At 39.5% G+C, this 27,159-nt stretch overlaps 1 protein-coding gene across 1 annotated transcript in view; it reads right to left on the minus strand.

Annotated features, from left to right (window-relative positions):
• Window positions 1–27,159, minus strand: part of MSH3 (mutS homolog 3) — a 118,941-nt gene that overhangs the window by 45,558 nt on the left and 46,224 nt on the right. Inside the window, exons 11-13 of the mRNA XM_052776708.1 lie at window positions 23,050–23,134; window positions 19,454–19,563; window positions 7,915–8,047 (exon numbers count right to left, since the gene is read on the minus strand). Coding sequence (XP_052632668.1) covers window positions 7,915–8,047; window positions 19,454–19,563; window positions 23,050–23,134 — 328 coding nt within the window. The remainder of the gene's footprint in view (window positions 1–7,914; window positions 8,048–19,453; window positions 19,564–23,049; window positions 23,135–27,159) is intronic.

Below are 27,159 nucleotides of genomic sequence, written 5' to 3' on the forward strand. Positions count from 1 at the left end.
CATAAATAATTATGCTGATATTTTTTCACATTTTACTGATCTGTAGAAACATTCCTTCTTCGGTCTTCTGAACTTCTCCCATCAGTCAACTGACACCACTGAAAACACCACTTTATTTTCCTCACCTGAGGATGCAAGGAAGGCAGTAGGATATAGTGAATGCTTCTACTATAATATTCTTTGTATGCCGCATCCTTCTCTTCCTACATTTTTTCTTTCTCCTACCCAGGCAACATACAGTCTAGAATTTAATTTCTGGTCAGTATTTTGTGGTGATCAGTACAACATTGATTACAGAACATGTAGGCTTCAGTGAATCACTACTTCATAAAACATGTCTACATTTTTTGTCATGCCTTCTCTTTCAATTTCTCCCCAGAGGTAAATTTTTCTTTCTTTCCTTCCCACACCCATATGCAAGAACTAAGACATTTATCTCATCTATTACACTGTAGTTATTTCTTCCAAATAAGTTCTGTACCCAAACACAGAAGCAAGTATTAACAAAAATGCTGGGCTGGAAAAGAACATTTTCTCTCTGTCCCCACATATGTAAACCCTAAAGTAAGTTTGCTCTGTAATGCCTACTAGCTGTTCAGAACATGAAGGCCATCTAAACTGAACCTTCTGAAAACCACAAAAATAAATTAAGGTACACTCCAGTTATAGCCTTAGCCCTCTTATTAAATACGTCACTACTGTGACCAGTGATGGGAGCGTGGCCTCCATGCTGTATAAACACGGAATAAAGATACATCTAAACCTGCAGCCTTGGCAATTCACTATGGACACTGGAAGTTGTACATGACTGACTAAGGCTAGCAAGAAAATAATTTATAAGGTTACTTGCTGTGTTCACTGATTTGCTGTATCATAAAGACTATATTAAACAAAAATCAAAGAAAAATCATTCCTAGCCATTTAAAATGCATTCCATCACATGAGTAAGTAAATGTAACTGAAGATATCTTAAAGCCAGTATCTGTTAGATACTCTCCAACTAACCTGAAGCATGGCTGTGTGCTGAAGAACTGCACTTGTCATACCAAACAGGCAAGGTTGGTAGATATTTGACTAAAGGAATTTAACCAAGGTATTTCATGACATTCGGGAAGGCCAGAGAGATTACATGCTGAATGCTGCTGGAAAACCTAAGTTCTTCTTTGTTTCAGATCCATGGAAGTTAGAGATAGAAGAGACCCATTAGGTGGTGTCCTGGTTTCAGCTGGGATAGAGTTAATTTTCTTTCTAGCAGCTGGTATAATGTTGTGTTTTGGATTTAGTATGAGAAGAAAATTGATAACACACTGATGACTTCAGTTGTTGCTAAGTAGTCTTTGTACTAAGTCGGGGATTTTTCAGCTTCTGATGCCCAGCCAGCGAGAAGGCTAGAGGGGCACGAGAAGCTGGGAGGGGACACAGCCAGGGCAGCTGATCCCAACTGGCCAAAGGGGTATTCCACACGGTGTGATGCCATGCCCAGTATATAAACCAGGGGGGGTAGATTGCTGCTCAGGAACTAACTGGGCATTGGTTGGCAAGCAACTGCATTGTGAAGCACTTGTTTTGTATATTCCAATTCCTTTATTATTATTATTGTAATTTTATTATTATTATTATTGTCTTCCTTTGTGTCCTATTAAACTGTCTTTATCTCAACCCACGAGTTTTACTCCCCGCTGCCCAACTCTCTCCCCCATCCCACTAGGGGGGAGGGAGGGAGTGAGCAGCTGCGTGGTGCTTAGTTGCTGGCTGGGGTTAAACCACGACAGGTGGTTTCCCTGCAACTGCTCAATTTTTCTCCATGAGTTTTCTTTTTGTCTGTTCTCAGGCCCTTATATTCCAAGAAACTATGTGCTTACCACTTCCCTTCAGAAACTAATTCATAAAGCGATAAGTATCATAATGTAAAAGTTTTATCAGATAGCCTAGATTTCCCTTCCATTAAATTAATCCCAATATCTCTAGTTTTACTCTTTTATATTACACTAACTCAACTCCTTCTTTGCTGTTAACACCCTTCAAGTATCTCTAAATCTTCTGTTCTCCTTTAATCGTCAACTTAACCAAACCATAATCTTTTAATCTTTCTTCATAAACAATCCATTATTCAGCCTCATGAAAACTTTAGTTCTCCCCTGCACTTGCTGCAATTTATCAGCATCTTTCTGATAATGTGGAACTTACTTATTTTATCTTGTAAAAGTTCTGACAACAAAATAAAACAACACAATAAAGCAGTAAATCTGTCAATGGCATTTGAAGTCAAAGCACAAAGGAAAGCTCTGAAAGACTAAACAAATGATAAATCCAGGCTTGGACTCAAAGTCGAAGTAAAATACAGTATGACTGACTGCATCATCATCATCAACCTTGATGCAGATAAAGGATAAAATTCTGCAAGACTTCCCTTGACTACAAAATGTACTCGAGGCAAAGGCTGAAAGCCCTGCCACATGAACTTGCAAAGTAGGTCCCTGACAGACAGCGTCAAGTGATTCATACAAGAACAATGTCCAAAAGAAGAATGAACAAATATGGACAGTATGAAATACATCAGTTGAACAGGTGGTGTTTGTTTGGTTGGTTTTTTTAATTGTTCTTTAAAAATAAGAACCAAATAGGGACTTAATTAGTACACTATCTATATGAGGGTGGGAAAAGGAAAAGATTTGAAGAATACATATGAACACCTGTCTGTGGTGTTCTTCAATAAGGGTGGTGAGGCTGGTGAAGGTGAGGCTTCAGTAAGGGGAGGAAGCTAGATTTCAAGGCAGTGTCACCTATAAAGGTATCGGGGGGGGGAAAACCCAACCAACCTTGGTCATGTACAAGACACTGTAAACAACCCTGAAAGTTATAATGAGATTTCTCAAAGGATGCTTAATGAACATGCTGAAGATTCTCACAGCAACTCTGATAGCCTACACACCATAACAGTCATCTAATGAGTTAAAACCTATTTGATTCTACTGTGAGCTACAGTCTACAGTACCTTTGGAGAATGGGAAATTCAATATGCTTTACTGCAACCAACTTTGTTAAACACAGCATTCCCAAGAAAGAGGGTGAACATACCCCTTTTGTGCTTGTTCAGAGTATTACTGTTTCCCCTGGCTTGATTTTAGTAACACTGCAGGGCTTTGCATCTAAAATGTAATGGCTCCACCGCAGAAATTATTTACTAAGGAAACAGATAACTTGGAACAGATGCATAAAAGTAACTCCGAAAAGCTGGGCTCCATTAAAGTGGGACTGATTCCACTTAAATCCTAAGTAACATTACAAAAGATATATAACTGTGTTATAAATTAGAAGCATTTAAAATACAGTAAAAATGGTTTACATAAAGCAGGATTAATAGTCTTGCATACACCAAAGATTCTCACAAGCTTATTCAATGCTATTTTTGAAGTCTAATTCTGAAATGCTGTCAATGATAGCTACAGCTTCTCTGGCACTAGAAAAATAACCTCAGAGTTGACAGTGATGCCAAACAATAGTTTCAACCAGCAGTTTATCCAACTGTATTGAAAATAGTATGGCTGCCACTGAGAAGAATGCACGAAAGATCCACAGCAGTATGCCAGATGTAACAGCCTTTCAACAACACTGAAAGCAATTTAGCCCTGTTTGCATTAGTGAAATTGTTTCCAACAGATCTATAAGGGAGCCACAGAGACCTACAGCTGACAGCCATTGACCAATCAAAAGCATTTCAAATTAAAAAAATGGGAGTTGAAATGCAGCATACATTTATCACTCCTTTCAAACTCTAACAGCTACCTTTATGTTTTTAGTATAGTGAGCATACTATTTCTGTTTTAGGAAAAATGAGGTATTTAATTTTAAGGTTACTATGTCCCCTTGTTATGACATTATTTATATTAATCAGCTTAACAGGGAACAATTTGCTCAAATCAGCATTTAGTATTGCAAATCTAAAAATATCTGTGATGCAAATTCTTTAAAAGATTAAAAGTACAGTATATACAAGATGTGCATACTGCTACCTTAGAAGAAAAAATGTAAAAAACATAAGATGTGTTAGCTGAAGTCAACAATATATTATGCTATGGGGAGAATTTATTTTAATCATTCTATACAAACAATAATTTCCTTGGCACATATAACAGGTATTGCTTTAATAAGAGAAAAAAATCAGAAATACAACAATTTTCTCTGAATCTTCTAAAAATCACACCATGTTCAATGAAGTATCAAATGTACCTTCCAGGGAAGGGCACATTTTCAGCATCATTCTGGTTGACAAGCTTATGTGAAAGATTTTAAACACTTAGCACCCAGCTGAGCAGCACCCTTCTCCTCTGAGGATTCTGAGCATGACAGTGAAGTAGTGACGTACTCACTGGAAAACTGAAAGGCAAATCCCACAGGGAGGCTGTAGGCAGTGAAACAGCAAATACCCCCCCTTGTAGCAACTGCCTTATTTTGCACAGGTGAGCAGCCTGGTAAGTGGGCAGCAAATTTTTAGACACTTATTCAGAATTGAACAGGTTTTCCCAACTGCGGCAACTTGTGAGGAGCTCCAAACGAGGGAGAGCCTACAGTTGAAGTTAAGAGCAGAACAAACTGAAATGACATTTTGCTACACACCCTGGTATGGTTTGATTATTGACCTCACTCCTTCCGTAGGAATTCAGTGAAACAGCTTCACTTTAATGTGTTCTGCAAATTCAATGACCATTTGTTATGATTCCTGTCCACTTTGGTGACTGAGCTTTAGTCAAAAAATAATGTTTATTGAGCAAAGGGTACAAATAAGATAAACATTTAAGTATCAAGCCTGTATAAATATTTATATTCTGAAACACACTGCATGAAACCAGGCATGCAACCAGCAAGCGCCATCAGGATGGCCCTGCAGGACACATTTCTAGAAGTACTGATGGCATGTTTACTCTGTACTGGTTTTCAGAGTGACTCAAGTATAGGTCTCTGACTGCCCTCTTGCCATTCTGTGCACCCCAAGGCAAGGCTAAGCAGTCATCACTTTAACTGAGACAAAAAAAGTAGGGTCCTGCCATTCATATTTCCCACTGCCCTGAGATGGAGATCACAAAAAGAAATGCACATGGTCTAACTTTTGTTCTATTATTTGGTGGGTCTCTCCAGGGGCTAGAGGGCATAGCTGAACTGGTTATGGGAAACATTGAACCAATGTGTCTTCCAGCAAGACCTAATTCTGCATCAGCTCCAGGCACTATTTAGACAAAACTCTTGACAATTCCCTGTCTCTCAGTTTCCCTTTGAAGTCAACTTCTGAATGCTACCAAGAACTCTTCAAACAGTTCATCTCCAGCCATCCTTCTCTTGCCATGGAGAAGGGTGAGGCCATTCTGCTGTTGACAGTGTTTCTGCCTGGCAAGATGTCAGGTGCTGGAGCTGCAGGAACTGAGAAGAACAACCAGTCCTTGTATTAATTCCACTCTCCATAGCAACAGTAACATTGCTCTTGTCTCCTTAACTATTCCAATAGTCCTTTTTCAGGCTGGAGCAAACTTGGAGCTGGTAATATGACCCCCAAGGTAATACCTAATTCCTACTACAAGAATGCTGTTCTAATTCCAGATCGCTCGTACCTGGGGGTAGATCAGCAATCGCTTTTGGTGGTCTGGGCTTGGGGTAATGAGAACTTGTTGAGGGTCAGATTAACAATTGCCAATTTGAATAATGCTACCAGATAAGAATCACTAGCAGATTTAGTAAAAAAAAAATAAATTAACAGTCAGACCAGGAAAATATACAATGATGTCATTTACCAGAAGAGTTCCCATAAGAATGCTTTGCCTTGTAAAGTCAGTCCCAAACCAGAGCATTGTTTTGCCTTAAATTTTTTTCTGTCTCCTCTTGAGGTTACTGGTGCAAAGTGCATTGCACAATAAAAGTTCTGCAGTGGCTGATCTGAATGAAAGATGTTTGAAATGACTGAGACAATCCAGCCGTCTCTGTACACTTCAGAGGTCTCCCTCTATGAAACATACCTCCTCAAATACTAACATCACTGAAATCTAAAGGGCCTGAAGGATGAAATACTTGTCACATAGACCTGTTTTTCCTGCAGTTAACACTGAATTAACAAGCACATTCCTTTAGTTAAGCCACCAGTGCACTCCACTCAGAGTTTTGGATCCCTTAATGGGAATGAAATTGCAGGGAACCTCATGTTGAGCATGTGGAGATGGACATCTGGAATTAACAGAACTGGAAAGGCTCCTATAGTGGGAACTGAAATGGCAGCATTGACTGGATATTTTAAAAAAACCCAAATATTCAAGAAAACCAGTAAATGCTCTTGAGTATGTATCTCCTTTGCAGGGACCTTTCTTCAGACTCTATTCACTGTCTGTCTAGACTGCAGAATCTGTTTCCCAGAGTCTGCTTTTGATTCTTTATTCAAAACAGTCCCTGTCGTTCAGGGACACTGTCATCTCCTTAAAGTCCTAAAGATCTTCAGGGATTACCCAGTGCATTGGGTGCTCTCCACAGTGTTCTGCAATGGATGACAAACTAGATTTTTATCAAGTGAAGCTAATTCATCAAAGGAAAAGTGTATGCTTGGAGCTTTTCCCCCTCATTTCCCCTTCCTAAGGATTCTGCTGGAGCACTTCTCTTCTGCAACTTCTTTCCAACATATGGTTCACTAAACATGTATCATCATGCCACAGTGGCTGTTGTTAACACAAACTACATTGTCAGCTCATTCCAAGAATTACATGAAAATCCAGGGTCTCTGAATGGCTCCACCTAAATGCCAGCTTTAAAGCTGAGAAGGGTAAGCAGTCCTACAGCAGGAAGGGACACCTGAAAAAACAGATACAGACTAGTACAAAAAAAAAAAAAAAAAAAAAAAAGGAAGCACAGGTTAGCAGTGGAGGATTGCCAGAATGTTGTGAAATACAGATGTATCCCTACAAACCTTATTACATACCACTCAACCTGAAATGAGTTAAACCATTAAAAAGTGAACTATGTAATTCCTGGACAGCTGTTCTGAAAAAACAATTGTATCATGTGGAATGGTACATTTTAGAGGATGGAGAAGTTGGTGCATACTCCCTCTTTTCATAAAGTTCATTATGGCTGGACCTCTGTATCCATTCATTGAAATATGCAAGTCTTTCCATGTGCCTAATGCTGCAACACATTAGGGCTTTAAAAATTATATGAGAACTGTGTTTTGGATTTTCAGAGAGGAACCCTTTGAACCCTTTGTGCTGTACCATCCAAAGAAATTACAACTTTGCTCTCCCTCTACCCACCTATTCCTTTATCTAAACCAAACTGTCAAAACCTCTAAATATAACAGTGAAATAAAAGAACATGAAGTACTGCACAGGTGCTATTAGAACATTAATCGGCTTCAACTAAGAAATGTCAGTGTCTCATTACAAGTAATTCTTATTAAAATGTGCAAGTGAGATCCAAATTACAGAATTTATAAACAAATTAACATTCATCTGAAAACAGCTAACTAGAGCCAAGTGGTTTTACTTGCAAGTGTGATTTTAGATAAAGCATACAGAATGCAATGCTTTGTTTTAAAGGGAAATAATTTATGGCACAAGGACCTGTTGCACCATCCCCTCTCACGAAACCAGCCACTAAATCATGAGTACCATAGATGTTTTTCCTGTTAGCATTAGCAATACAATGTATATATTCTACAACCCTACTGGTACATTTCTTCTATCAACATATCACTGATAACAAATAAAATAAGATTCTACTGTAAGGCAAAAACAATTTTTGTAAACTTGCATCCCTGTATTATGTCAGCCTCAGTTTTGCTAAGAAGAAAATATTTTTAAACAAACGTGAAAACTATGGAAGTACATTAAGATAGAACGATGGCATTTAGAAAACAATAAATTAGGGTAACTATGGGTATACCTTTTTGTGAAAAACACTGCAGAGGCCTCTCTCTATATCTGGAAGCTTGCAAAGAAGATTTCGAATCTGACCAAACACACTGGATTCTGACAGTAGAATTTCAGACACAGCATCAAGCCGGGCATTTATTTCACTGTAAAAGAATAATCAATAAGATCAATAAATAAAACTTGTGTTTCTCTGAAGGGAAGGCATATACCTAGTGAACTTTCTCCTTTAGTTTGTTTCGGTTTTGTTGTGTTTTTTTTTAAACTTTGACTAAGGCCACATTCTCATGAGTAGGTGAGTAGAAGAATTAAGAAATGCAGAGAAACTTAGGCTTTGATTCAAGATGCAAGCAAGATTCTGGATCCCTCTCTATGCTCAAAACAGCCAGATATACACTTCAGTGCCTATGTCTACACATTCTTCTAGTGGTACATAATACGAGCAACACTGACTCCTGAATATCCAACCCTAAATTTGCAGACAAGTACCTGGGGGAGGGGCAGGGGGAAGTTTACATTTGAACTCTACGTAGCATACTTTATTCCAACAGGGTATACATATCAGTTACCATTTTGCCCCTCTACTTTTGATCCAGACCAGCAATTGGTAATTACACAAATCAGAACCATGTTGGGTTTTTGGTTTCTTTCTTTCTTTCTTTTTAAAACCCTGTAACATTAATCTCCATATTTCAGGACTGAAGTCAATCAATTAGAAAACACTTTTTATGTGAAGAAACAATTCTATAGTTATTTGCACCTTCCCTGAAATCATGTTCTTCCAGCTACTGTCAGAAAAGAGCTTTAAAATGGACAACCTACTGTCAAGGTTCTCCTGGAGCCACACTGCTGCTAATGGCATAGCTACAACTTCCAATATATCCATGAACTGGCTGTAGATAGCAGAGCTAAGATAAACTCCATTTCTGCTTTTTGTGCAACCAAATTGCCTCAGTGCTTCCTTCTAGGAAAAGACTGAGATTAGGGGTACATGGGTGTATCCAAAACATAAAGGTTAGGAGTTTATTTTCATGAGCTAGTGAACCAAAGCACTGTCAGCGCATGCAGCCCCAAGGAAATAGAGCAAAAGGTAGCTAGCTCACTGTAAGACAGCAGTGAAAGGGATGTGTCAAAGCTAAATAGCATGATTCCTCTGAATGTAGCTTTTCCATGTTCAGGCTTTATCTCTGAGGTAACTGTGTGCACTACAAAACAGAGTCAACTAGGTGAAAGCTGTGCTAAGATTTGCAGAGGTTTCACAACAAAAAACATCTGTTCCAGGTATGTTTCCCCAGAGTCCCGCACCAACCTGCCACTGGGCACACTCTGTGGGTACCAGCGCATGGGAAGGCTTTAGCCAGCATTCAGAAAGTTTCCGGCAAGTAAGGCTGAATCTGGAACATAATGTTCCAAGAAACTTTAAAAATCCTCAAGACATCCCAGTGCTTACTTTAAGATCCTTGTGTTTTCTCCCAGAACGACAACTAAGCCTTATCACAACATTCTCCTCCTGAGACAAGAAAGTTCAAAAATCCCCCTGCCGCTATGTGTGTGTCCGTCCACCCTTGCAGGTTAAGAGGAAAGCAGTCTTTTGATACCAACACTTCATATACCAGCCAAGAGTGTGCAAGGCAAATACAGCCCAGCCCATGTCTGTTCTCATGGACCAGCGAGATGCTCAGAGCTCAGCCAGCACAGAAGGATGAAAAGTAAGGATGCAATTAAAATGTAAGATTTCAGGGAAGACTGCCTGTCTTGCCCATGGCTTTTATTGCAGAACTGCCATGCCACTTGCCACTGTAGCTGCTAACAAATACTATCCATGAGGAAATCAACAAAATTAGGCAGCTCAACAGGCTGCAGACATTACAACAGACTGACAGCTAGAGGCTTCTGCCCCTGAAGACAGCTAAATCTATGAGTTCTTGAAATTTTATTACACTGCATGTGAAAGGGAGAACATCATGACTGGATGTGCACTTGGATACACGTAAATCTAACGGCATTTAAGTACCAGGATTTTTTCAGTGACATACTGCTTTACACTAAAACAGTAAAACCATCCCCTCCTCTGCCACAAGTGACACATATTCATGCCCAGAGCAGCCTTGCTGTACATCGCCAGGATCTGCAGTGCCCCACCTGCCACCATCTACCTGGAGCGCAGATAGATGCACTCCTCCACAGCCACCATATGAACTGGGGACAGACTCTCTGCTGTCTTGACCTTGGGAACTCACTCTGTTATCTCTGAATTGGACAGCAGACTCTGCAATCACACTACAGGACCCAAAATACTCCACTATCATAAAAGACTGCTTTTTCCCAGCCCTAAGGAAAACAGAAATGTCAGACTTCGCAGGCTCTGCTTAGCAGCCCTGTTGCAGGTCACAGGAATACCTTCTTCCCCATCACTGTTTCACTCCTCCAGCAATGCCAAATGCACAAAATTAAACATTTCTCCCATTCCTCTGGGCAGCCAGGCAACCTACAAGCAACAGCAGCAGACAGCAGCTACCATTGGTGCAACTGCTCAGACCCGTAGGGGCTGTTTTCAGCACAGAACATATTCGAGCTTTAAATCCGATCCTCGAGGGCCACAATCATGTATCTGGTGTAGACTGGCAGGGTTACTAAAAGTTACGCAACCAAATAACCAAAGAACAAGCTGTTGGCATGCACACAGTGTATTCAAGACAGCAGAGATTTAAGCTTTGTACGTTAATTAGTGAGGCGCTCTACAGCTGGATAATAGAAAGGAAATTGAGAAGTGTTAGTATCAGTGACAAAGTAATAAAATACCCTGTGTACGCAGCTTTGAAGCTAGCAAACGGTTACACTGAAATTCTGAAAGGTCAGTATCATCAGCCACAATTACATTTTCATGGAGAATTATTAAAATTCGCTGTGCTTGAGACCCTGGAACACTCCTCTATGTGAAGGAGTATTGAAATGTTACATTATAAACACATGTACCTTAAAGAAGAAAATAATCTGTAGTTTTATTATAAAAAGCACATGTAAGCAGCAGAATTCTGTTCCAGAACACTGTCACTTAATTTAAAACAGCATGATTATATCTATGTGGCCAATGGAAAACATACAATAATATGTAAAATAGATGCAGACATTCAAAAAACTCCTCTCTTCAAAGCTTAATCTGCACTTTAATCATCCTCACATATGGCTGTTACTGTAGCTCCAGTAATCTAAAACTAAGCATCCATACAGTTTTTCTGCTTTAATCCTACAAATAAGAAAGGGTCAGGAAAATGGCATCCAGTATTAAATGACCCATTTTTTCTACCTGTAAACAAAACATAATGGGATTCCTATTTCAAAAGCCAGAAAGTACAGTGAAGTATTATGTAGAACTCCACATGTATGAGGAAGGAAGGACAGGGAAGAGAGGTGATAAAAACAGCCAGATGATGAATTTCAAAGTATGCTTTTAAACGTCAAATATTTTTACTTAAACTAATAAACATTTTGTTGAGCATCAATATGTTATACCAATCAGTTGTTAAACCACCTCAAAAGAAATTTTTTCTGCACTGCACAATTATTCAGCATACTTGATGTACAGTTTGGGGTTTCTAAGCTCTGCGTGATCTGGAAAAAAATTCCACTACTAGAAGATTTGAATCTAACATTATACAAAGAAACTCAACAGCTTATGCTAAGAAACTGTCTCACATTTTATAAACTGGCTACTACTTCACTCTCTATTTAGGTGCAATATTAGCCTATTCTTTCCCATCTGTATAAACCATGTCAGCAATCTGAGCTCTATCCAATTTTCCAAATAATCTTCTGTGAAATAATGTAACATAAGTCAGTTGACTAAAAGCAATACGCTTACTTCTGCCGAACTTTCCATCTAAGAATAGCATCATTAATACAATACTAAAATCACTCTGCAATGTATTTAAACATAACAAAATCTAACTGGAGAATTTTTTATTCTAGTGTTTTAAAAGAACTACTTGAAATTAAATCATGAGATAATCCCCTGTGTTATTCTGCTGCCAGAGATGTGAACAATACAGAAAATTAGCAAATACAAAAATATTTGAATCCTGAACTAAAAATTATTTTGACAAAGCAGAAAGCTGCAGATACAAACACACTGCACTGAATTAACATCTGAACATCTTAACAATCTAAATAGGATTGCTGGTTGCTAGTGTGCTAACAGATCTGCTGATCTCTCGTACAGTGAAGCAAACCTAACATTTTTAGATGTGATGATATATCACTACATTTAAAGCAGAGTGAAATTGATAATATAAATGCTATATAAGAACCACAGAAAATTTTCAGTCATACAAGGATTTATTTTTATACAAGGTAAATAAACACAAATTTATCAGAAAGCTCTTAACTTAATCTCTTAACTTATGATAAATGCACAAAGTATGAGTTCATTCATCATGGTAAGGACGTAGCTCAAGTACAGTGAGTGTATAAAACTGAAATTAATTTTATTAAATCTGTTTAGAGACCACAGCAGTATGTAAAACTACCAGTCACAAGAATTCAACACCTGAAAAAATATAATGAAGGGTATGAAACAACAAATGTTGCTCTCCATGAACTATATTATCTAGATCAAAGCCTAGCAGCCTCTTGCTTAACTACAGCATTTCAAAGAAAGAAAATGTATTACTTAAACATTAGGAAAATGCAAGATACATGTCGGTATCAACTGTGCCTGAGAAAGTCCCTGAACTGCAAATTGGTGGAAGCTGGGAGACTGCTCTGGGGAGGTAACATCATCCAGTTGCCCTGTTCTTATACTCTCCTCTGATACCGGCTACTTTCAAACACAGGACAAGGTGAAGGCTGTTCTGACTTCTGTTGCTTTATATTTTGCCTTACTTACACATTTTGATTTTTCTTGACCTTCCTTCAGAACACAATTTACAAACATAGACTTCATGAGTTGTTCAAGTTGAAGACCATGTTATACAGTACAGTGTTTCTGCTTTAGACCACTCTCTTCCATAACAAGCAATTAATGCCATCAAAACCCAAAGCTGTGGTAGAATTACCACTATGCAATCAATAAACTGTATATGTCTTTTTAAAGAACAAGCAAACAAAACAACCAGTCTATCTCTGGCTTTTTTACTTAAGTGGCTAAGTTAGAATCTGCTAACTTCATGGGATAAATTCTGAATTGTTAAATTGTGCTGTGACTGATGTAATTTTACGCATTAGCCACAATGAAAAAGTACAAACAAGGGTAATTTTATCATATTTACTACAGTGAAATTTAAGTGAAACCTAAAAAAATTTAACATACTTCTGGATCTGTTCACTTGTTTTCCCATGTGCAGGAGAAACCGGGTAATTTACTCTCAAAACTCCTCATGTCTCATACCCCTCCAGAGAGGTCCAACGTTCCCCTAAATAAACATGCAGCCATGAGAAGACAATATTCCTGAATGGATCTCAAATACTTAACAGCAATATACAAGTACTATAAACTTTGTCTTCACATCTGTTAAAAGAATGTATAAAATATGCAAATGGTAATCAAACACTTTTGTTTATGTTCACACACAATGTATTTCAGCTATTTGTGCCAAAAAAGGGAACTGTTAGCTACTTTAGCCAACATGAATGAATGCCTGATTACTACATTTATAAGGAGTTAGACACAGCATTCAATGGTACCAAAACATAGCTAGCAAAAATGAATGAATGTATGTGATGATGGTGCAATCTTTTTCTTTACTACAACGATTTTGCAATCTCAGGCACATGCTGTAACCCGTGTTTGTGCATTTTATATTGGCACTGACGCTATAAAATCTTTATTCTTAGGAGGAAAATTTAGCCCATTAAATTCTGCTGTAGGATAGATGGATTTTATTCCTAAGTCACTGCTGCAAAAGAAGATTCTAATCCTGCTCTAGATGATGATGATGACGATGATATCAAATGGTAACCCGTTTAACTCTGAAGATGGGTTTCATTAAAGACCTGTACGTAGTTTGTTTTACTGCCCAGATCTCTTTAACTATGGGAACAAGGATAAAGTCAAACTTGAAAGACGTTCCTTTAGGACTGGACTTTGTGTATATAAGTATAAATAAAACAGCACTCAATACATTCAAAGGAGAGGATTTAGAACAAGCTATTTTTATATTAGGAAAGACATGTCATTGCCAACATCACTATAAAGGGACCTTCTTCTTCTCAGTTCTACAGTACATACCCTTCAAATAAAAGTTACGTTGCATTAGTAATACCAGTTTACACTCTTTCTCTTCTTTAGTGGTAGATAAGGAACTGTCTGCAGCTCTGAATTTGCTAAAGCTACAATCATTCTATGCTCCTGCAGACAGAAGTATATTCAGACTAACAGTAACTACTAATACTATCCTACAAGGCTTCAATTCAGCCTCAATAAAAGCATCATCTCATCCAGAACTGGAAGAAATGGGGCACAAAGGGTACTACAATCACAGGAAAAAAATGGAAATCCTATTTTTGAGGGGTAATTAAAAATGTGGGTTCTCTAGCCTGCAAAGCAAAGGTTAAGATGTTTTTGGCAACTCTCTAAATACATACAATTTCTCTCCTTCCTTGAGATTTAAACATCAGCTTTAACTACACAAAGATCAGATAAGTATAAATTGACTACAAATAAACCACTGAAGTCCCATATTCACTTCTGGCAAACCGTGTGCCTTGGAGACAAGAACATGAATGACATCATTAGCAAAGCTGAAATACATCAACAGGTTGGGTTGAATCTGGGGCCAAAAAGGTGAGCTCATCCTGACAAGGCTTTAAGTGTTTGATTTGCTGATACACCTTGCAGCACCCAAAAAGAGGCTTTGTCACTATGTATTTGATGAGGTCTGGAATACTTGTTAACTAATTAATTCCACGCTTCTGAACTTATACTAATGGTCTGGAAAAATTAAGAGAGAATTCTCTGTCTCCAGCCTTCTTCCACCACCCCGGCACCAGAGATACCAGCAGGGTGCTGGTTGGGGCAGCGCACTGGGAGCACTGAGAAAACACTGAGCTTTGTTCTGGCTACACCTTGCCACCAGCTCAGGGTCCACACAGAAAGCAGGGAGAGGGACCTTGGGCCTCCAGGTGGGGTGACCATTGCCCACTTTTATCCCGCAAGTTCTCTGTTATGGCAGAGGCCCAAAATGTTAATGAAACCTTTGATCACCATTCTTTTCCCATGGCACACTATGTTACATTCGAAGCTTTTAATTTTTTGCTCTGTATTTACTCCAGTACACTAAGCATATTCTGTGGCTTGCAGTACACCGGAACTGACATGTGTATCCCCAAAACATAGACGTGATGTTGTGTGTGTGGGTGAGAGAGTTGTTTTTTTTCCTATTTAACACAGGCTGACAAGGGCAAAGCCTATTCACCCCAAAGCCTTGAGCAAGCTTTCCGTGCTGGAAATTGCATGACTTCTGAACTCTATGTTTAGGGCATTCCGCTCTCCATAATCTTATCATTAACCTCATTACATAAGCTTCTGCACATCATACATAACATATTAAAAAATTAAGAGAGTCAACAGAATATTAAAGAAATACAGTTTAGGTACTTGTGGATCACTCAGTCTCTTTAAGCTACTTCAAACCACAAATACCCTCAAAAAACAGTAGATATCACCCCAAAGAGAGAAAGAGCATTGTACAAAGTAATATGTTCATGTCACACACACAACAAACATTTTATCACTTCCAGTTATCCACCCCCCACACCTAAGCTTTTAAAATTTTGCACTAGATACTCTTCTAACTCATAAACTAAGCACTCTGGCAACAAAGGCAAAGACTAGCATTTTCCAGGTTATCCTTCACTTAGATAGCAAAGTGTCTACCTTCTCCCTGGCTACAGCACTAGAAATGACACTTCATGATGTCCACCCACTGGTATTTAAAAGATATTCTACCTCTCCAGGAACAGACTAGGGGGAAGAAAATAATTTCTCTTATGCAATGCTTTCTATACATACGGGCCACAGAGTTCTCTGCACAGGAATGGAATTCTACACATATTCCCCTACAGCGGGTATAAATTGCTCAGTACGATACATCTATCATCTATCTCAAGTTCTACTTTAAGCACCTAGTCACAGCGTTATTAGTTTTACAGCCTGATCTAATATGGAAATAATAAATCTCCATGTAATTGTGACTCGTATGCCTTTTTCAGTTTTGAACTCTGTTCAATTCCAGCCAACCTTGACAAGGTCGAGGAAGGTGTTTGTTTGATCTCAAGGAAAGAAATTTCCTACAAATCGTGCAACAATGAACAGCTGAGCAAGGCACAGACACAAATTAATACTCAACGAGGAAAAGGATGCAGTATTTGTTCCACAGTTGTCTGTTCTGTTTGGACTCTGGACTGGGTAAGCAGCATTGCTATAGCTTGGAGCCAGCCATAACACTCAGGGAACAGGAAAGGGAGATGCAAAGATGAGGGTGGGAGGGAGTGACCATGGATATAACAGAAAGACAAGGAAAGGCACATTTTGCAGACATGAGGCTTCTGATTGTCCACATGCAGGGCAACAACTTCCTTGCACTTTCTTTTATACTACCACCATAGGACAACATAACCATAATATACAACAACAACAAAAGAAAGATGCAAACCAGATCCAGGTTTGCTTAACCAGGCCTGTGTTAAGCTTATCTTTCTTGTCTTCCTGTAGCTGTTGAAAAAGCAATGACTGTTTCACATCAACTTCAGAGGTTCTGAGATTAATTTTGTATTAGGAAAGAAATGATTTTTAAATGCTGCACACACATGAAGACATAAAGATCACATTGTGTTACAACAGTGTATCCTGAGACCAGTCATTAGCCCTTTTGCTGTCGACTACGATGACACACAGCTCTACTCCTTCTCCTGCTGAAACTCCATTGCCTGACACGGAAACAGCATGTTTCATTCAGTCAGAAATGTTCCAACCAACTCAGCTTTCCAGTTCCTTTTCTTTCCACTCCCCTTACAGAAGTTAGGGGAGAAAGGCATTGGATGGAACTTATATTTCAAAGGCATGATAGGCAAGGTGACATAATGCTTCTATAATACACAAAGATGTAACACCGACAAAAAACAATGACTTTCCTGATTTCTCCTAAAAAGATCAGTCCTCAATGACTCATACATTCCTATCTCATCATCTTTGTATACTTAGGTGAATAAGCGATCACACATGTCTAATGCTTAAAACCTGTTCTTGTAAGTCTCTAAATGTATTACATCACCGATAATCTAATGGGTATCTTCAAGTTTGCCCAAATGAGCTGTCTGTACACATTCTACCTTTACTCAACCTAATGTATGGTTTCTCCCCTGGAAATTTAGTCGTCATCCCCAGTGATCTTCAACTTTAAGGCATAAAGCAGTAATTGCACCCTCTCACTTTTTGATACACCAAGGGAAATGCACCTACCCACTGACTGGAAAAGATGCAGTACAGAAATCTTACTTCCTCTGAAAATGTCACTCCAGGAGGCACAGGTGAATTACAATTACAGAATGTTCTTTAAGTGCGTTTGTGTGCATTACTGGAAACAATACTGCCAAATGTCTGATGTACTAAGTATGTGAAATTACAACTTAAGAGTCAGAAAGGGAGAAGTACACAGAACAAAATAGCTTTATTAGCTTCAACTGAGGAGTACTGTCATCTCCAACCATGGAACTTGTTCCATACTGAGAAAGAAGGCTGAAAAAGGGAAGTATCAATCTCTAGAAGTAGCAAAGAGCAGAGGAGAAAAAGACAAAACCCAAACTGCAAACTTGTAAAGCTGGTTCTGCACTGAGACAAGGGAGAATCTAAACTAAATTTACTGGTTAAGAAAAAAGGCCTGAAGTCCCCAGGCAAGCAGTTTTCTATTCTCTGTGTCCGGATAAGAACCCTGTCTATTTTACTGTTGAATAGTATTTCACCTGCTGCATCACATATGTGATCATTTGGGAGCAAAATGCCTAGAGGCGCTCCTTTTCAGGTCCCCATCCTCAGTGCTGCCACCACACCAGACCAGGGCCTGTGCTCTGGCTCCCCCCTCTGACAACTTTACAAACAATTCCCAAAAGGTAGTAAGGTGCCTCAAGGGCAGGAAAAGAAATAAACTAATTTATTTCAATTTATTCCTGTAAAGTAGCCCAGAAATTTTATGTATATGCTTTTAAGGTGAACACCAGGCACATAATCAACTTCCATAAAGTCTAATACTAATTAGGATGGTTACATCAAAAGCCTTTTTGAAGTGGGTAAGATACATAAAGGAAATTATCAGAAGAATTAAAAAAAAAAAAAAAAAAAAGACATACTGAAGTCAACTTATTAAATCCCTGTCAGAAACTGCAGTGTGAAACAGTTAAACCAGTATGGCTCCTACAATTGAAAAGGGTCTCTAATATGCTAAACTAACAAAATAGAAGAAAAAAAATAGCTAAGTGCTTTTCTTACACTACTGAGAAAAGATCCTTACAAAAAGACTAATAAGAAAATTTAGCAGTGATGCTTCAGAAGTATATTACTTTAATATATTAAATTTGGTGAAGGAAGAAAAATGCATTTGTAGAAACATTTGTAAATTACCAACAACAGCAAGACGCTAAAACACTGGTATACCTCACTATTTAAAACTATTAAAAATTAATAAAAAATAAAACTGTTTAATATATTTACGAAGGTAAAACAGAGGGAAAAATTATTTTAGATAACCAAACCAAAAGGATTTTCTGTATGCCATAGCTGAAGTAAACAAAGTGACAACTGAGTAAACTCCACATTGACAATGCTTATGGAATACACATTCAAAGGAATAGATCCAAAAACTTAAAATGCAGGCAACAAACATTCCGTGCACTCAATACTGTTATTTACTACATATTCAAGTACAACACTCCAATAAAGCCTGCAAAGAGAAATCAGAAAAGATGGGAGTCCATTTCAAGACAGACAAGTAAAACCAAGCATGATCGTATTATAAAATAAAGCATTTCTAAAGCATTAATAAAGCATAGATCAAAATACAAGAATGACCAAACAATCATCACATTTCAGAACTAATAAAAAGAAATACTTTCATATGCAATACACTGTGTACAGGGATAACAGAAACATCCACAGCTACTTTAGAACAAATTAAATACATTAAGGATGTAAATACTTGTGAAGCAAGAAAGACATCAAACATTAATTGCCAAGTTTAGGAATAAAACATCCTCCAACAGCAGGTAATCCTCATCCGTTGCCTGAAAAAGGATACTGAATTAGAATGGTATCTAATCTGATTTCTGCATAAGAATTTCTAACTTGCTCCAAACCTACTCCTCTGAACCACTCAGATGTTCTGTGCCCAAACAGCTGTTTAACTCTTTCAAACCTATATGTAACATCCACATCTTCTATCATATCATTTCCTATGTAAACCCTACTATGGATCTCAGGTTTTCAGGAAAAATAAATACATTGGGCATGCTCAACATGGTAATTATAAAACATAGATTTAGCCCAAGATAAAGAACTATCTCACCTGGATTTCATGAGGGGCTGGGTTACCCATTTCTTCAATCTTCGACGTCCAAAGGAAGTTTTAGTATGATCCAAGACCCACAGTAGGCTTCCTTTTGTTTTCATATCAGTCTAAAATAATAAAAATAGCATAATTATTTTTAACTGAACAATCAGTGATGTAGTGAAAGGATCTTCACCACACTACGATGCTTAAAAGCAGCACAAAGGAATTCCCACCACTCCAGCCAGTGTCAGCTTCATTGGGGGCCCAACTTAAATGCCTCTATGCAAACACACTTAGCATGGGGAATAAACAAGAGGAGTTAGAGATGTGCACAAGCCTGCAGGACTATGATCTTACTGGTGTCATGGAGACGTGCTGGGATGCCTTCTATGACTGGAGTGTTGGAATGGAATGATACAGGCTCTTTAGGAAGGACAAGCAGGGAGACAAGGAGGGATCTCTATGTCAATGACCAGCTGGAGTGCATGGAGCTCTGCCTGGGGACGGATGAAGAACCAACAGAGAGCCTATGGGTCAGGACTAAAGGGAGGGCAGGGACAGGTGACATTATAGTAGGGGTCTGCTACAGGCCACCTGACCAGGAAGACCAAGTGGATGAGGCCCTGTATAGAAGGGATAGGAGCAGCCTCATGGTCACAAGCCCTGGTCCTCATGGGGGAATTCAAGCACCCCGATATCTGTTGGAAGGACAACACAGCAGGACACAGCAATCCAGGAGGTTCCTGGAATGTGTTGATGACAACTTCCTTCTCCAAGTGACAGAGAAGCCAATGAGGAGAGGTGCTATGCTAGACCTTGTTCTCACTAACAAGGAGGGGCTGGTGGGGAACGTGAAGCTCAAAGGCAGCCTTGGCTGCAGTGACCATCAAATGGTGGAGTTCAAGATCGTTAAGCCAGCGAGGAGGGCGCACAGCAAGCTCACTACCCTGGACTTCAGGAGAGCAGACTTTGGCCTCTTCAGGATCTGCTTGGTAGAATACCATGGCATACAGCCCTGGAGGGAAGAGGGGCCCAAGAAAGCTGGTGAATAATCAAGGCTAACCTCTCCAAGCTCAGGAGCAATGCATCCCAACAAAGAGGAAGTCAGGCAAAACCACCAGGAAGCCTGGGTGGATGAACAAGGAACTCCTGGACAAACTCAAACACAAAAAGGAAGCCTACAGAGTGTGGAAGCAAGGACAGGTAGCCTGGGAGGAATACAGAGACTGTCCAAGCAGACAGAGATGCAGTTAGGAAACGTAAAGCCCTCATAGAATTAAATATGGCCACAGACATCAGGGGCAACAAGAAAAGCTTCTATAGGTACTTCGGCGATAAAAGGAAGACTAGAGAAAACATGGGCCCTCTCTGGAAGAAAATGGAAGACCTGGTTACCCAGGACATAGAGAAGGCTGAAGTACTCAATGACTTTTTTGCCTCAGTCTTCTCTGGCAAGTGCTCCACCACACCACCCAAGTCGCAGAAGGCCAAGGCAGGGACTGGGAGAATGAAGAACCAACCATGTAGGAAAAGATCAGGTTCAAGACCATCTAAGGAACCTGAAGGTGCACAAGTCCATGGGACCTGATGAGATGCATCCACGGGTCCTGAGGGAACTGGAAGATGAAGTGGCTAAGCCACTATCCATCATATTTGAAAAGTCATGGCAGTCCAATAAAGTTCCCACTAACTGGAGAAGGGGAAACATAACCCCCATTTTTAAAAAGGGAAAAAAGGAAGACTCGGGGAACTACAGGCCTATCAGTCTCACCTCTGTGTCCAGTAAGATCATGGAGCAGATCCTCCTAGAAACTATGCTAAGGCACATGGAAAATAAGAAGGTGATTGCTGACAGCCAACAGGGCTTCACTAAGGTCAAATCATGCCTGATAAATTTGGTGGCCTTTTACAGTGGAGTTACAGTGCTGGTGGATAAGGGAAGAGCAATGGACGTCATCTACCTAGACTTGTGCAAAGCATTTGATGCTGTCCTGCACGACATCCTTGTCTCTAAATTAGAGAGACATGGATTTGATGGATGGACCACTTGGTGGATAAGGAATTGGCTGGATGGTCACACTCAAAGAGTTGTGGTCCACAGCTCGATGTCCAAGTGGAGACTGGTGATAAGTGATGTCCCTCAGGGGTGGGTATTGGGACCAGGCCTATTTAACATCTTTGTTGGTGACATGGACAGTGGGATTGAGTGCACCCTCAGCAAGTTTGCAGACCACACCAAGCTGTGTGGTGTGGTTGACACACTGGAGGGAAGGGATGCCATCCAGAGGGACCTTGACAGGCTTGAGAGGTGGGCCGGTATGAACCTCACGAAGTTCATGAAGGCCAAGTGCAAGGTCCTGCACATCAGGGCAATCCCAAGTATAAATACAGGCAGGATGATGAGTGGATTGAGAGCAGCCGCGAGGAGAAGGACTTGGGGCTGTTGGTTGACAAAAAGCTCAACATGACCCAGCAATGTGCATCTGCAGCCCAGAAAGCCAGCTGTATCCTGAGCTGCATCAAACGAAGTGTAACTAGCAGGTTGAGGGAGGTGGTTCTGCCCCTCAACTCTGCTCTCGTGAGACCCCACCTGCAGTACTGCCTTCAGCTCTGGGGCCCCCAGCATAAGAAGCACATGGACCTGTTGCAGCAAGTCCAGAGGAGGGCCATGAAGATGAACAGGGGGCTGGAGCACCTCTCCTATGAGGACAGGCTGAGAGAGTTGGGGTTGTTCAGCCTGGAGAAGAGAAGAGAAGGCTCCAGGGAGACCTTATAGCAGCCTCCCAGTACCTAAAGGGGGGCATACAAGAAAGCTGGAGAGGGACTTTTTACAAGGGCATGTAGCGGTAGGACAAGGAGTAATGGCTTTAAACTGAAAGAGGGTAGATTTAGATGAGATGCAAGGAAGAAGTTCTTCACTGTGAGGGTGGTGAGGCACTGGAACAGGTTGCCCACAGAGGCTGTGGATGCCCCCTCCCTGGAAGTGTTCAAGGCCAGGTTGGCTGGGGTTTTGAGCAAGTCTTGTGGGAGGTGTCCCTGCCCATGGCAGGTGGTTGGAACTACATGATCTTTAAGGTCCCTTCCAACCCAAACCATTCTATCATTCTGTTTAGGCTTTAAGATATGGCAACTGCATGTTCGTTTACTGATCTTGTTCACCAACAATGCCTCACATAAAGTACCTCCAGTCATAAGATACTTAAGCATATTTTTCCTTTAGCCAGAAAATCTTTTTAGAAAATGACTGGAATAAATTAAACAAGTTACATTAAGTCCGTGCCTAAAGGTCTGTGCAGTAGCACAAAAGAAAAAACAAACCCTACTGCAGTCATATCACTTGTATGCAGTTGCTCAAGAACTCAAACTTCAGCAAAGTTCTTTGCTAGTCAAGTGCAATAAGGTTCCTAACTCACATACTAAAAGCCAGCACAGATTAACTTTCATTTATGCTTCTGAAAACATAATCTTCCTTCAGTTTGATCCTATTTAAAATAATTTAAACCTTCTCGGTGAGACATGCAAACCAACTTAACTAACTTCATTGGGAAAAGTATGTCAAACAGCTCTGAAAATCTCAGCATTTATTAAAACAACATTGCATTTGTTCTTACCTGATTCTGTAAAATTTCGAGATTTTTCATTGTTGTCCCATTAATTGTCATGTATTCAGTTTCACTTGACAACCGTTTGAAATTGCTGGGGAGAGGAATTTCATATATTTTAAGTTCGGGCACAGACATAATGGTGAAACACTGTCAAGTTTCTCACATTAGAGAATATATTAGTTATGCAAAATAAAAAAAAGTCAAGAAGAAATTAAAATCTATTCAAATAAATAAAAGAACTGAAAACTAATAACTTCTCGTAATTTACTGCTTGGGAAAACAAGAGTTACGACTCACGTCCCAGTTTCCTACAATGACTCTGAGAAAGCTCAGAATAAAATCCAGTTCTCTCATTATCTAATCCTGATCCACTAAATGGTTAAGGAAGCACCCCTTCTTCAGTCTATGATGAAACTGAAGAAGTATGTGCTTTTGTTAGTGTTCTGTTATGACCACTGTAGGATTAGGGGCAGGGATAGGACTAAGAATTAATACTTCAAGAGTAGAACAGGCTTTTAACTCAACTCATCATCAAAACAACATATCAAAATACATATTCTTATTTCTTCCTACTATTACAAATTTCAACAGGCTGTTAGTTTAATTATTTAGGAAAATAAAATAGGGCGTATTTAAACTATTGGATTTTATTTTTACTATGAAATAACCATGACCAAAATTACTTGACTTTTTGACACTCCCTAACAGAACTGGATGAGACCAACACAAAGGTTGTGTTGGTTTAGAATCAACATTAATAAAATAATTGTATTAGATGTGTAATCATATTAGCTATGAAAATTATTTCAGTCTCAGACATACCCATGTGGTAGTCAGGAGCGTGAAGTGCAAGATCCTCACTAAATGCTTCTGACAAATCAAGTCATGATTGTCTAGGTTAATCATACTGCTGACTGCCCTTTGCACAAAATCTAGGACACTCTTTATTGTCTTAGACTAAACTGAATTACTTGCTGGGTAGGATTTAAAACTGCTTTCTTGACTTTTCACAAAATTTTTTTCAGTGCATTCGATTTTAAACTCTCTGGGAGAGCACTCAAATGCTCAAACTTCTGATAGGCACACAGCAGCATTATTGTTATATTAAAAACAAAACCAGCACTAAAACTTTCAGAAACATGAAATATTCAGAGACTAACATTGTATATTTATGTTGTATGCAGGTGTTTGGGCCTGCTAGCAAATTTGTTCCTAAATAATGGGTCAAAAACAAGTATTTTCCACAGAACTAAAAAAAACCCCCAAAACCCTAGATTCAATTGAGTGCCCTCAAGAAGTTCAGTAATAGTTTGGAAATGCAGCCGACTCAGAACTGTACCCATAGTCATAATTACCCTGCTCTAGTGTGCTACCCCAGCAACCAATAAAGCCAACTAGCAAACAAAACCTTGGAGGCAAAAGCAGCAGCACTTTCCAAAGCACATGACAGTATAAGCAACAAAACAATACTTCCTTTTATTATCTTCAGTCACAACTGCTGATGCTGGCAAAAATAAAATAGGAATGATTTCTGCTTGGCTCCCAATCCCTATGATCAACAGCAAATCCTACCCACTCTTCCAAAGGCACCTCTTCTGCATCTAGGACTTCGCTAAACTGCAGTTTCCCATTTGCTGCATTTCAATTTGCCACTACTCAAGCCTGTGATCTCTTAAACCCAGCTGCATAAGAACCATGCCTTTCCATCTCTTCCCAAAAGCAAAATGGATGCTTTTGGCTGTTTCTGTCAACCTTCACTCACCCATACATGAGTCTCAAGGTTGTGGATTTACTGGTTCTAGTGTTTCCCCACTTCACCTGGCTTCAGAGCACTTAACACAGAGCGTATCCTGTTCACAGCAAGCTTGCTCTCTGGTAGTATTTAAAGACAACTAACCCTGCTCTACTGCAGAGTATATTTACTATTCTTTCAGAATCAGATATGCTAAAGTTGTTCTTACAGCGTAAATTATGTGTGGTTTATATTATCCAGGTGTTTGCTTTATCTGAGTTACTCCACCCTGCTATTAACGTGGGTAATTGAGAGCTTAGAGTATATTAATAATAGCCAAGATCAACTGCAGTATATGCCCAACCAACAATTCCAGATGTCACAGCATAGAACATGTTTCGCTTCCACCCCCTCATCTTCCTTCAGCTTGGGATCAGAACTTGATAAAAATGTGAACAAAGACAGACTCTTTGTAGGGAATTTAGGGACCAAATGGCATAAGAAGAAGGTTGTAAACAAATATTAAGTCAATGCTGGTTTTGCAGCAAGGGTGTCAACACATTCCTTGTGAGAAATTCTAAAGTGCTGCTATCAGCTACTTCCTGCAACAGTAAAAATGACCCTTCAAAATCACTTCAACTGGATCACAATGTCATAATTCCTTCTGTAGGTGACAGTGTGACCTGAGTTTCAAAAAACAGACTTGCAACCGTCTCAAGTACTTAAACAGCACAAAACACAAGTGATGGAAATAGCTGGCAAGTCCATCACTGAGGAGCAAGGCAAGGTAGGATCATGCCATCTGGGCTGAGAAGAATGTAAAGAGGAAACAAAAAGAAACACAAGCTTCTAGCAAGATTTAGGAAACTTTTGGGGAATACTCATGAGCAAGAGGTTCCTACTCATAAAATGACTTTTCAGAGTAGAACCACACTTGATGATGAGTATTAAATGGTTACTGTGATTGCTTTAGGACAGTAAACTACAACCTTAGACTTCGATTCTTAAGTGTTACCTGTGAAATTGGATCTTCTTGGTCATTCTGCCTCCTGAGAAGCTTGTAGCGAAGGGCACTTTTTATGCTTTATTCATTATTCTCTCCACAGGAGATAGAATATCTAATTTTGTACTCCGTAACCCAGCTTAAGTGAATGCATGTTATTCAGATCAGTAGTTTTCAACTACTTTAATTTTGCAAATCTGTAAAAACTTTCCAGTGAAGCTGCAAGGCACTGTATTGAAAGCCTACTAAGAAGCAGATTTTCTTTGCTCAATTACCTTTTACAAACCTCTAGAGCCCATGTCTTTCAGGTTTCTAAGGGTGAATAAACCACAGTACAAACCTATATATTTAGACAAGAGTTACAGGAATCCCTATTTAGCTTTAAGGAGTAAAAACAAGTCTCTCAATTTCTCAGAAGCATTAGCTTTCTTTAGGTATGAAAGACATTTACCACAGTCTACGTAGTGAAGGACATCAAGCCCAGACTATGTTTTGTATTTAATTAACCAGTTTTAAATTCATTAGCAAATATTGCCACAGGGCTAGAACTTCTGATCTGGATCCCTAATGTGATAGGAGTCCCGAAAGTTCTGGCTAACCCAGTAACAAAATAAACCAAACACACACACACAAAACAAAACTGAGAAATACAAAACAAATAACAAGAACAGAAATGAGAGAACCTGAGAAGGATTAAGAGAAACAAAAAAACCTCCATCATTTTTATTCTGAATTAGTCTTCTTTTCCTCCACTGAACACACCCCAAGGAGCGGGCCTGCAACCTTGTTCTACCCAGATGTCTACACTCTCTCAGGCCACTTCCCTTGCACACAGCTGCAGCACTCCTACAAGATCCAAACGTCCAGAGTGCAAGAGGTCCCACCTCCTGCCCTTCTTCTGTGGTCTCAAAAGAGATGGCAAATCCTTTGCTAAGCACCTCTTCTCAGTGTCTGAAAACCATGCCTTTCCTTTTTCAGTCCCTCATGCTCCTAGGCTGACTGTGAAACCTCCCAAAATCGTTTCAGTACTCCCCTTCACCTAGTGAGAGTGGGTAAATAAACCGGTGCATTGTCTTGTATACATGATGTTTCTGACATCTGCACCCGAAAGATATGAAAGCCTTATGAACATCATTCCCTTGATTTCTATGACATTTCCCCTGAAAATTCAGGGATGTCCACTATTTTAAGCTGAAGAACTTACATTTTGACTTCTCTGTTAATTTCATCTTGCCAACTCCCTTCCAGCCCTACTATAAGGTACAATCAAATATTTCTCCTCTTCTTGAATTCTTTCTCTTTCCCCTCCTCCCTCAAAGTCATTTTTTACCCTCCCTTCTCTTTCACTTCTGCCTGCATCTTCTATCTTCACTGCTGGTAG

The sequence above is a fragment of the Harpia harpyja genome, chromosome Z, assembly GCF_026419915.1.
Source record: "Harpia harpyja isolate bHarHar1 chromosome Z, bHarHar1 primary haplotype, whole genome shotgun sequence".
Lineage (NCBI taxonomy): Eukaryota > Metazoa > Chordata > Aves > Accipitriformes > Accipitridae > Harpia > Harpia harpyja.